Here is a 12,899-nt window from a genome sequence, read left to right as displayed (position 1 = left end):
GCCCACTGCCTTCTGTCCTCCAAAGTTTTGTTTATAAATATTTATTTATTTATTTGGCTGTGCTGGGTCTTAGTTGGGGTATGCGGGATCTTCATTGTCCATGCGGGATCTTTGTTGTAGCATGTGGGCTCTTAATTGTAGCATGTAGGATCTACTTCCCTGACCAGGGATTGAACACAGGCCCCCCTGCATTGGGAGTGCAGAGTCTTAACCACTGAACCACCAGGGAAGTGGTGGTCCTGCAAAGCTTTTGAAGAGGAATTTGTTAATAACCTTGTTGAAGATCCCTTGTATGTCAAGAGTTGCTTCTTTCTTTCTGCATTCAAGATTATTTTTTTGTCTCTACTTTTGACAGTTTGGTTATAATATGCCTTGGTGTGGATCCTGAGTTCATCTTACTTGGTGTTCACTGAGCTTCTTGGATTTATATTCATGTCTTTCATCAAACCTGGGAAATTTTTGACCATTAGTTTTTCAAATATTCTCTCTACTCCTTTCTGTTCTCCTTCTGGAACTCCCACAATGTATATGTTATCCTGCATTATGCAGACACACTTGTCCCTTATTCTCTGTTGACTTTTGCTCCATATTTTTTCTTTTTGCTCTTCAGACTCAATAATTTCAATTGTCCTGACTTTCAGTTCACTGATTCTTCTCCCTGTTCAAAAATGCCTTTGAATTCCTCTAATGAATTTTTATTTCAGTTATTATATTTTTAGCTTCAGAATTTCTTTTAGGTTTTCTCTCTCTTTACTTATATTTCCATTTTGATTATACATCATTTTTTTCTTTGCTTACTTTCTGCACATATCCTTTTAGTTCTCTCTCTGAGCATTTTTGAAACAGTTGTTTTAAAGTCTTCATCTAGTAGACCCATCATCAGGTCTTTTTCAGGAACAGTTTCTGTTGATTTTTTTCTCTTTTGAATGGTCCATGCATTTCTGTTTCTTTGTATGCCTTGTTTTGTTGTTGTTGAAAACTGGACATTTGAATCTAACAATATAGTAACTCTGGAAATCAGATTCTCCTTCCTCAGGGTTTGCAGTTTTGTTTTGTTTTGCTTTGTTTTCTATTGCTGTAGACTGTCTCTGTGCCAAGGATCAGCTGAAGTACAAACTTAAGGTCTTTTCAGTTATTTTTGATCCTGCTCCTTTCCCTGGGTATGCCCAATGACTTTCTAATTTCTCTTGAATATGCAGTTGCTTTTTAATGCCCTAGTCTTAAATGTCTCACTTTCAAAAGGGAGAAAAAGAAAAAAGTGACGGGGGGTGATAAAAAAGGTATTGGCCCTTTAAACCCTCTGGAAGTCACTCAGAGGAGGAAAGTCTTGCAACAAAGAGGAGAAGTGCAATAACAATGGCTTCCCTCCTCTGTACCTGCACCTCCATGTTCAAAAGCCACAATCAATGACCGTAACACAGATCCCTAATATTTCATAACAGGATCCTTATTGCCCACCTTGGATCCCACAAGCTGTGTGCAAGCTGCTCCAGGAATACATACACAGCTGCCTGATGCGGGGCATGGGGAGGGAGATGGGAGCCACTGCTAGGCTAAGAACTGAAATTGACTGAAATTAATGGCAATTTACCCTTTAAACAGTCCCCTGGAAGTTGGAAGCCTTCAATGGATGCCAACGTTCAAAAATACTTACATCAAACAGATTCTACCAGTGTAATTGTTGTTTGAGTGGGAAGACTGATTCTTGGTGCTTTATACTCTGCCATCTTCCCAGAACCCTCCTCCTAATTTATTTTGATGATTAGATTGTTGTGGCCCTTCATGCTTGCTCCTGTGTATTTGTTACAAGCTCCATAATTTTTTAGGCACTTCACTTTCTGGCAGAATAAGACATTCAGGCCTATCTTATACTTTCCCTATACTAGCTCTGGAATCTCTGTTTCAGGAATCTCATTTCTCTAAGACACTTTATCCTTTTAGTATAGAATAGTATTTAGGAACCAAAGTGTGGGTGCTAGGTATGGTAACTGCTTTGGAGAGAAATTGATACTAGGATCTTTCAGCATATGTATAGATGATACAGATATAGATATATAGATATAGATCTCCATGATAACACACATCTACATCCATCTCTCCCTCCCTCCCTCCCTCTCTCTCTCTCTCTCTCCAACCATGAGTTCACACTGATTCCTCCAATTCAAGTTGAACATCACAGCAAATCTTTTAGTTTTCTCCCTCCCCATATTTGCAACTCCCTTCTTCCTGCCAGTGAAAAAGTTGGATCTTGATATTCTCAATATTTTTAGCTCTTTGTTCCATTCCCCTGTATATTATCAATCTCCTGATCCTCCAGCTGCCTCTTTGGCTCCAGTCTCTCAAGCTTCACTCCCCCTGGCCACCTCAAGGAGAGGAAATGAAGAAGAACAAATAAGTATTTTTTAACTGAAGAAAAGAACAAAAAAGGGACGAGAAAGAGAAAAGTAGAGAAAAGGAAAAGGAAGAGGAGCTTTTTACCTGTCTCCACAGTCACACAGTAAACTGTGAAAGGCAGAGAGCAGGATCATGTGCAGAATGAGGAAAAACTGAACAGAGATAGTTAACATTTTTTACCATTAAACAAAGCTCTGGGCTCCTTTTCCTCAACACAATCATTCTTCTATAATGTACTGGGAGAGACTAGCTGGTGTTTGTCCTTGTTTCAAAAGCCAGAGATGTCCATTCTGCAAGCAAAAGAACCTCCTAATAAAACTCTCTCCTTATCAGTATAATGTTCAACCTAACCTGTCTGTATCTGACCACTAGGCCAATAGGTGCAGAGGCCACTGACCCTGGAGCTAAGTGGACTATGGAAACTGTCATGTTTAAAGGAACAAAAGTCCCTGATCAAAGGCAGGTGTGCAGGAAAAGTTGGTCTTCTCTGGCATGCTCTTGGCAGGGCACTCGGACAGGTCTGGCAAAGATGGGAAGAGAGTTAGACGTCAGGGCTGGGGCACAGTTTAGAGCTCCATGGCAGGGTTGATTTCAGGCAAATTGTGAAACAGGCAGGGTCAGTCCCAGGATGGAACATCTGTTCAAAAACCCCTCTGGCAATTGACTTCTCCCAGGCCATACAGCAGGATACTATGGAGGGGAAAGGAAGGCTGGGGAATTCTGAGAGCCTGGTATAAAGTGGGCCAGGACATCAGGGTGTCAAGGAGTCTTCATTTTAAAATGAAAGAAGGATCTCAGGTAGAGGAATCTGCTCCCAGAAGTGGAGTTAATTTCCAGATTTGTATTTGGAAATCACCTGCCCAGTGCTAAGCAGGAATGTAGTGGTGATAGAAGGAGCATTAAGTAAACATGAGAAATGATCACAACTGCAAAGACTGGGACAAGAGGAGAACCTGGCCCTGGTTCTCCTTGACTGGGGACACCACTATATCTCGTGTGATTTGGTCATTTGCTTCTACACATTTACTTCTATTCAGTAAGACTTTCAGTTGTTTAGTGACTTAGGCGAGTTACTTAACTCTCACCGCCTTTTGTTTCCCACCTAGAAAATGAGAATAATAATACCTACTTCATAGGGTTATTATGAGAACTAAATTAGCAATTAAAGTAAATCACCTGGTACAGTACCCAGCACATTATTCTCCTTCTTATTTTTATTTATGTCATGACCAATATCTTCCCCTTCAATTCCCATGTGCACAGTGTTGTGACCCCAGCTCCTGAGTCACACCACATCAGGGAGCCCTGCAAGCATGCTCACCACTAGATCCTAGACAATGCATCATAAAGAATATAGCAAGCAGATGCTGCAATTTTTTTCACCTTATGCTAGTTACCTATGCACGCTTTTTATTCACCTGTCCATTCTTGAGGACAGATACTGGGTATTATCATGTGCAATCTGTAGAATAAAATGGGTATGAAATTGGAGTCAGAGACTCCTCGTTTTGAATCATAGGCCACTTAGAAGATACATGATGCTGGACTAGTTACTTACCTATTCCTAGCACGTCTTCTCTTTAATGATAGGAATATGAGACCTTCTTGGGTCATTTCGAAGATTACTTACAGTGCTATTAAAGTGCTACTCCTGCCTGACATGTAGCAGTCAACAATATATGGCAATGCTATCATTATTATGGAACACTCAGCACAGACTGAGTACTAACAACACATTCAGTGAATTAATGAAGTGACCCCACATAATTTCTTTATGGCACCTTCCATTGCTAATGGGCCCTTCAGCAAAACACACCCTGCAAGACCATTTAGCACAATGATCTCATTTTATAGAGAGAAAAACTGAAGCCCAGCCAGAGGACATAACTGGTAGGGTGCCCAGCAGACAAAGCCAGAACCCAGGACTTGGGACTCAATATCCTGAGCTATCCCCACCATCCTGTGACATGCTTTCTTGAAAGGTGTCATTCATAATGTCTTCTAAGTCATTTAGGGATTTCACTTCCCATGCTCTTTCACCAAGAGAAGCCAAGTCCTGAGATCATCAGGTGGGCCCATGAGGAGTGGCTGGTTAAGCTGAGCAGAGTCTAGTGCCCCTGGGGCAAAAGAAACAGATCACAGATTCCTCTACTGCCCTGACAGCAAATGCCATTGTTTGATGTCCCTGCTCTGCATGGGAAGAGGATAACAAAGTCCACCTAGTTTCTCAGCTGTTTCAAAGTAAACCTTTGATCTATACAGATTTGTAGACAATTGGTGTCAACTCTTGGTGTCTACAATTGAATTATCCTACCCTTTTAGTTGTCCTAAATGTTCCACAGATAGACCTTTTACATAAATATATGCAACTTGTCTATATGTGCAACAAGACTTATTAGCCCCACAGGGTAGTATCTGCCTGAAAATAGATCAAGTAGCCTCTATCCCCACCCCTCCACCCCAGGGGAAAGTGGTGTGAGGTTGCAGAAGAATCAGTGGACTGGAGCTATGAATACACAAAAATTATACACCGAGGTGTGTGTATGTGTGTGTGTGTGTGTGTGTGTGTTTTATGATGGTGAGAGTCCCAGGATTTTATGAATACTCAAAGGGGTCCATTAGTACCCCAAAACATGTTGAAATTCTAAATATTTATTATCTGCTCTGGTCTTTTTTCCAAGTCTTAGAATTGGGAGAAAGTAGAGGTAGAGTGCTTGATAGCTTTTCCACAGACAGGGAGAAGTCCCTGTTGGACCACGATCTTCAGGCTCCTGCCTCAAGTCTATTCCACTCAAGACTGCAAGGGTGGTTCTCCTGGTAGCAGAAACTGGTGGCAGAGACTCAAGCCCATCATAGGCAACAGTGTGTGAGGCTTCAGGCAGCAGAGCCTGAGGACCCTGTAGCAGGTGAAACTCTAGAAGAGAGTCTTCCTAGAAGCCCCAGTTTGAAGGATACGTATGCCTGTGGCTTCCTAGGGGTATCCTGTAGGGAGACAGCCTAGGACGAGATGTGAAAATACCTTTCCCAAGAAGGACAAAAGGACCTGGAGCAGTCTGGAGCAAGAGACTGCTGAATGTGGAATCAAATATGTGTAGGAAAGGGAAAACAAGGATGAAGTAAAAGGAAGGTTTAGGCCAAAGTGGACAAGGGAATAAAACCAAAAAACCCAAGAAAGCAAGCTACTGTGTTTTTGAATAATGCACAAAACAACAGAAGACGGAGCTCTGTAAAGTTAGAAAATCTTTCCTGAAAATAGCCTTAGTCTAAAAGTTCAGGAAAGCAAATTTCACTTAAAATTCAGTAACCAAAAGTACTGCAGTCAAATACTATACAAAGTTATTACAAAATATTAAATAAGAAGAAAAATAACATCTCTACAGACAATGAAAGCATACCAGAAAGACATAGCCTCAAAATATCTAAAATCTATAACCTACACAAAAGTATGGAGAGAGCTAGAAACAGTAGAGATGTGGGTAAATATTAAAGATTTTTTTCATTTTTAAATTTCCTTAAAAGGTAATTGACAGCTTGACGTAAAAATAATAAAAATATACTGTGGAGTTTCTAACATATGTAGAAGTAAAATGTATGATAGTAAGAGCACAAAAGATAAAACAGGGAAATCAGTGGGGTAGTACAGCCAGCTTGTGATGGCTTGCAAAGGCTGATTGTGTGTATCTCTACTCACCTCTGAATTCATTGACATCACTTTGGTAGCTTGAAATCATCCATGGCGAGAGTACATACTCCATGAAACTGGCAAATGATACAAATCAAGGCTTTTTTTACCTTGAAGATCTGGTTGTTAAAAGTTTATCCGCACATCACTGAGGAAAGTGGAGCTGTACTATTACAGGATCTTATGTTAGACACAAAGTGATATAATGTTATTTGATGCTGGTATTAAGCTAAAGATATATATTACAAACCTTGGAGAAGATATTAAAAGTAAAAGAATAGCTAATAAACCAACAGAGAAGATAAAATGAAATACTAAAAATTATTCAATTAATCCAACAGAAGGCAGAAAAGAGGAAATAAGGAACAAGGAACAGATGAGACAGATAGAAAACAAATATCAACAATTACATTATATATAAATGAATTAAACACATCATTTAAAAGGGAAGAGAATGTCACACTGAATAAAAAAAAAAAAAAAAAAAAAAAAAAAAAACTATGTGCTCTTTATAAGAAACCCTCCTTAATAGAAAGAAACAGATGGATTAAAAGTAAAAGAATGTAGAACAATAAACCAAGCACAAACTATCATGAGAAAGGTGGAGTTGTCATATTAATATCCAATGAAACAGACTTAAAGAGAAAAAGTGTTACAGGGACAACTAGGGACATTTCATAATGGTAAAGGAGTCAATTCATCAAGAAAGCCTAACCTCCTAAATGTGTATGTAACAAAGCCTCCAAATATATAAAGCAAAATCTATTTAAACTGGAGGGAGAAATGAGCAAATCCATACTTATAGTTGGAAAGTTCAATCCTCTTCTCTCAGTAATTAATGCAAAAAGCAGATAGAAAATGAGTCACGGCAGAGGATTTGAACAATAACTTTAGCCGACTTGACCTACTGCTACTTATAGTACTACACTACGTGTCACAGAACCACACCAAACAATTAAGAATACTTAGTTTTGTAAGTATACATGGAACATCCACCAAGATCGGTCATATGCTGGCCAAAAAAAAAAAAAAAAACACTTCAATAAATTTAGGAGGATTGACGTTATATAGAATATATATCTTCTGACCACAAAGGAATTAAATTACACATAAATTACAAAAGCGTATCTGGAAAATTGCCAAATATTTGGAAATTAAAAAGAACTTTTAAATAATCAACAGATCAAAGAAGAAATCTTTGAAAAACTAGAAAAAAAAGTACCTCAATGATAATGAAAATAAACATATCAAAATTTGTGGGATTCAGCTAAATCAGTGCTTAGAGGGAAATTTATCTTTTTTTTTTTTTTTTTTTTTCTTTTTGCGGTATGCGGGCCTCTCACTGTTGTGGCCTCTCCCATTGCGGAGCACAGGCTCCGGACGCGCAGGCCCAGCGGCCATGGCTCACGGGCCCAGCCGCTCCGCGGCATATGGGATCCTCCCAGACCGGGGCACGAACCCGTATCCCCTGCATCGGCAGGCGGACTCTCAACCACTGCGCCACCAGGGAGGCCCGAAATTTATCATTTTAAATGTCTATATTAGAAAAATAAAACGGTCTAAATATTGATATAAGCATGCACCTTAAGAATCTAAGAAAAAAAGAAAAATAAATGAAAAATAAGTAGAAAGGAAGTAAGGCTAAGAACAGAAAATGAGATTAAAAAATAATAGTGGGACTTCCCTGGTGGTGCAGTGGTTAAGAATCCATCTGCCAATGCAGGGGACACGGGTTCGATCCCTGGTCCAGGAAGATCCCACATGCCACGGAGCAACTAAGCCCGTGTGCCACAACTACTGAGCCTGCACTCTAGAGCCGGGGAGTCACAACTACTGAAGCCCCAAGCCTAGAGCCCATGCTCTGCAACAAGAGAAGCCACCTCATTGAGAAGCCCACACACCGCAATGAAGAGTAGCCCCTGCTCGCCGCAACTAGAGGAAGCCCGAGTGCAGCAACAGAGACCCAACATAGCCAAAAATAAATAAATTAAATAAATAAAATTTTTAAAAATAATAATATGAAAATTTATAAAACTAAAAATTCATTCTTTGAAAAGTTCAAGAAAATTGATAAAGCTACAGCTACACAGGTCAAGAAAAAAGAAGAAAATACAAATTACCAGTATGAAAAATAGAAGAAGAGATATCACTACACAGCCTATAAATATTAAAATAATAATAAGGAAATATTTTGAGCAATTTTATGGCAAAAATAGACAATTTAGATCAAACAAATTCCTTGAAACACAAATTTTGCCGCTCTAGATTTTCACTGGTTCTTTTTTAAACCTTACACTTTTTACTTTGTTATGTTCATATATGTATGTATGTATGTATTTTTGGCCACGTGGCTTGTGGGATTTTAGTTCCCCAACCAGGGATGGAACCCGGGCCCTTGGCAGTGAAATCTCCGAGTCCTAACTATTGGACCACCAGGGAATTCTCTTCATGTTTTCATTTAAATCCTTGTGCCTGTTTATAACAATTGTTTAAAGTTAATTGTCTGAATACCATCATCTCTGTGGTTTCTAGGTGAGTTTCTACTGGTTGATTTTTCTGATGACTCTGGGTCACATTTTGTGCTTCTTTGCACATCTGGTAATCTTTGTATCTGATGCTGGATATTATGCATGCCACACTGTTGAATATTTAGATTTTGTTGTATTCCTTTAGTGAGTATTGAGGTTTATTTTAGAGGGCAGTCAGGTGACTTGCAGATCTGCTTGATCTCACCAAGGCTAGTGTCACTCTCAGTAAGGGCATTTATGGAGCAGCCCTTAGTCTACAGCTATTTCAGCCCCAGCTGCCTTCAGAGAAAAGCTTAGGTGTTCAGTGAGGTCTCTTCACACTGGTTGGTAGGAACGTGATTGACTCCTTGCCCCGTGGGAGTCTTGGGCATTGTTCAGCTTATGGGTCTCTCACAGTCATTCTTTGCCTAGCCTGACAGACTTCAGTTTCATTCTATACACAAGCAGATTAGTATTTTGCCAAACATTTCAAGGAGACTCCTGTACAGATCTCTCTGTATACAAATTCCGGTCACTCTGGCTTCCCCAAACTCCTATCTCTGTTTCCTCAACTCAGTGTGATGGGCTCTCTTGGGTTCCTGCTCCCTTTGCTGTGATCTGGAAATTTCCTCTAAGGGAAAATGTAAGGTCATCACTCTGCACATCTCTTTTCTTTTCCTTCTTTCAAGGATCATAGTCCTGCACTGTTATAGTCCAATGTTTGAGAACATTTGTTTCACATATTTTTTCCAGTTTTTTAGTTGTTTATGGAAGGACAGCAAATCCTGTACTGGTTACTCATTCACAGGCAGAAGCAGAAGTCCACACACCAAACTGACACTTCACAGTATATAATTTGGGTTCCCATGCAGCATTTATTGAGGCACTACCATAGGCTGGAATCATGGTAATAATAGATAAGGCAAAATCTCTGGTAAGAAACTGACTTAAATGAATGTAAATCACACTTCTAGGAAATTTACTGCAAAAGGGTAGTAGGATGAGATTTTTGTGGTAATTTTCATATTTTTCAATTAATATGATCAGGAGTTTGATTCCGCTTGACATTATGGATTTTAAGTGCTCAAATATATTTTTACAATGCAGAAACTCATTTCTTATCCTTTATTTTCATTATGTAAGTCCTTGATACTGCACACACTAATGCTTTTTTTGCACACTCAGACTCCCTTCAGACAGATTTATTGCTTAAATTCTATTTATGTGAGTTGACTCTTGGGTAAAATCATCAAATAGGGAGGGAACTTGAGCTAGTCTGGTAGAGGTCTAGAAAAAGATATAATTTAATACATACTAAATTCAGAAGCACAATTCTAGCATAAACAAACCATTTTCTACCCCTGCCTCTGCCAAAATCTGAGAACATTTCATGAAGTTTTCTGAAAGACACAATAATTTTTATTCATTTTATTTTTTGCATCAGTTACAGGACACAATTATAAAGATTAACTGATGTTAACACAGACCCACCATGCAGACAAGTGAGAATGTGGCCCCACTGGATTTGCAGGCTCTGAGCATCTCTGTGGTTGCCCACTTTGATCAATTTTTAATTTCCATGGAATGTGCAGGCATCCAGAAGTTCTGTGAGAGGTAACATAAGAGAAAGACCGTCAGGTACTGCCTGTGCTTATTAAGTACGATGTTGTTCCTATTTTCTAAAAGTAAATGGTAGGTAATGAAGATTTTCTTAAAAAAATCTCTCTCTCTCTCTCTCTCCTCTAACTGATGTCAGTGCTATCCTTAAACATCTACATTTTCCTCTCCTCCTATTCTCCACGTCTCTAACACATGATATAATTTAACAAAAATTCAGGCACACTCTCAATAATTTGATTATTCCAGCTCTAATTTTATTTCTCCAACTTATTTTTTTTGAGGCAGCTATGCCATGTCTACAGTACAAAGAAATAGAGAGAAATGACTTCCTTAGTGCCACTTCTACATATGTATATATGTAGAAGTGGCCTGCTTAGGCTAACAACACTTGTTTCTATTAATATTAATTATACATTTTATTTAAAATCTTTGAAAATTGGTCCACTATGAGTGGTATGTATGTGTCATTTCCAACCTCCTCCCTACACTGAAGTGCTCCAACACACAGACATTTTCATTCTATTAGCCAAAAAATGGAAATATACATGTAAACAAGTTCAATTTCCAAATGATCTTCAGTTCTGTTGCACTCTCTGGCTCCTTCAAATGATTTGGCCTTTTCAGTTAGTGTCTTATACTGTGGCCTAATTGACTGCCTCCCTGGTGAGCCTGAATCCTCCTGCAGGGCAAGGAGCAAGGCTTCCTAATCTTTGTGTCCTATTTGTACTGGCCCAGGCTTGGCACACTGTCGTCCTTAAAACAAACATGTTTACCCTGACCCCCACGTTATTGTTCCTTGGTGTTTATTCTACTCACCAGAGCGTAAGCACTGTCTCATGTTAGCAATAGCCCGAAGATACTCTGGTCCTAAGTATTTTTGATAAGTTGTTCTGTCCTGAAGGTTAGCCAGACATTCTGTATCATCGCTGAAGAGCAGATCCTTGGTTGAGGATTTGAACAGCTGGAACATCATGTATTCAAACCCGTTTCTTCCAAAGAGCTCCTGGGTTAGACAGACAGACAGTGAGTGACCAGCAGCACCGGGCAGCTCGGAGCTGTGTGTTCTGCCTCAGAAGCCCCGAGTCTGCTGGACTGCTCAGCGCCAGGCCCTGGGAAACCTGGGACGCAGAGACAGCTTAGGAGGTACCGTAGTAAAACGGCACAAAGCATGGCTGCTGGGTTCAAACCCAGGCCCTAGCTTTTCCTGTTGAGTGACTTTAAGAAAATTCTTGATGGAGCTCAGTGAACCTCAGTTTACTCATTTGTATATGGAGGTAATTACGCTAAATACTGAGATGATGTATGTAAAGCAACTGCTAAATAGAAAGAGCTCCAAGTTCACAGCTATATCACTATCCCAACCAATCACTGCTGGATGTTTTCAACTCTCTGGGTCATCCTTTCATGTCTTCCTGTGGCCGGAGCCCTTGCTATCTTGCCTCTTCTGTTCTCTGGACCTGCCCCAGGCACTGACCCTGCCCCTCCCCTGCTTCCTGCCCCTCCCCCCCTTTCTTCGTCCACTTTCCTTGTAGCCCAGTTGGCAGCTCACCCTGTGTGGGACCCATCCCTTCAAAAGTCCATGACCAAGAGCCTCTGTATTTCCACCTGTCCCTGGGTCATCACCTTTTAACTGGGATGTGTGGGCAGCATGTGCTAAGATATGTATTACTCATTTGGGGCTCCTCCAGGAATGGGGTGTGCTAGGGAAAAAGGCAGACAAGGCTTTGGGTTTCCTCACGATCATCTGATTCAGACAGCCACTACTCCACAGGGTCATCCCTTGTTGGCTGCCTGTAGAGGTCATGAGTTGTCTGAATGTTGGCTCTTCAACTTTCACGAAGCCCAAAACAGTCTCAGCCTGCCCAGGTCCAGGAAACACACTGGGATCTTCCCTAGGTCACACAGAGTAACCTCCGTTCTGCCTTTTCCACATGTAGCCCAGCCTACTGTGAAGGCACTGGGCCAACTCCCTTATTTCTGTGACAGAACAAGCCCAAGAGGTACCACGACTCTGCTTAGAGAGTCAAGTGAGGCTCAGGGAGACGCTTGAGATACCCATGCGTCTGGGCCTCTTGCAGTCCACTGTGATATCCTAGACAGCCCCAGAGCAAGAAGTGAGTGCAGCCGCCAGCCTTCTGCTTTCATCAGAGTCAGGGCCCACTGCCGAGGGAGAAAGAGCATGCGACTGGGCTGGGATGTGCCTGTGCAGCTCTGCAAGTAACCTAAGCATTCGTTTGGGGGATGAGGACTGAATTCCCACACCTGTTGGTTGAAGAGCATTCTGCGGACAAAATCCGCCTTATCTTTCCTTGAGACCACAGCATGACTTGGGACTATGGCCAGGTGGCAGCTCTGAGCCTCAGTCACAGGCTTCCTGGTGCCATCAAGGCACAGCAGCTGGAAGTCCTCCTGCTTCAGATCCTTCGCCCAGGCTTCAGGGTTCTTTCCTGGGGAGAGAGAGGAGGTGGACGGGCCACAGTTGACAGCTTTGGTCAAGGCACCCTCAATGGGGGGTGTGACCGACCACCAGTGCCTGGGAGAATCACAGAGGCCAGAAAAACCCCAATAAAGCCTTTACAATAAAGCAGAAGAGAAACATTCATAAAATCATAGATTCTATTAAAGGCAAAGATTTCTTCAACAGACCTGAAAAACACTAGGCAGAAAGGAGAAGATTGATGGATTGAACCATACTA

General features: G+C 40.9%; 1 protein-coding gene across 1 annotated transcript in view; it reads right to left on the bottom strand.

Moving 5' to 3' along the window:
* Nucleotides 1–9,454: 9,454 nt before the first annotated feature.
* The window catches only part of LOC309806442 (inhibitor of carbonic anhydrase-like), a 41,681-nt gene continuing 38,236 nt past the window's right edge, over nucleotides 9,455–12,899 (bottom strand). The window contains exons 15-17 of the mRNA XM_082625278.1: nucleotides 12,466–12,650; nucleotides 11,020–11,206; nucleotides 9,455–10,188 (exon numbers count right to left, since the gene is read on the bottom strand). Coding sequence (XP_082481404.1) covers nucleotides 10,154–10,188; nucleotides 11,020–11,206; nucleotides 12,466–12,650 — 407 coding nt within the window. The 3' untranslated portion in view covers nucleotides 9,455–10,153. The remainder of the gene's footprint in view (nucleotides 10,189–11,019; nucleotides 11,207–12,465; nucleotides 12,651–12,899) is intronic.

This window comes from Mesoplodon mirus (genome assembly GCF_964341445.2).
Source record: "Mesoplodon mirus genome assembly, chromosome: 6".
Classification (NCBI taxonomy): domain Eukaryota; kingdom Metazoa; phylum Chordata; class Mammalia; order Artiodactyla; family Ziphiidae; genus Mesoplodon; species Mesoplodon mirus.
Note: the sequence above shows the minus strand (reverse complement) of the source record. Positions and strands in the feature narration are given on the sequence as shown.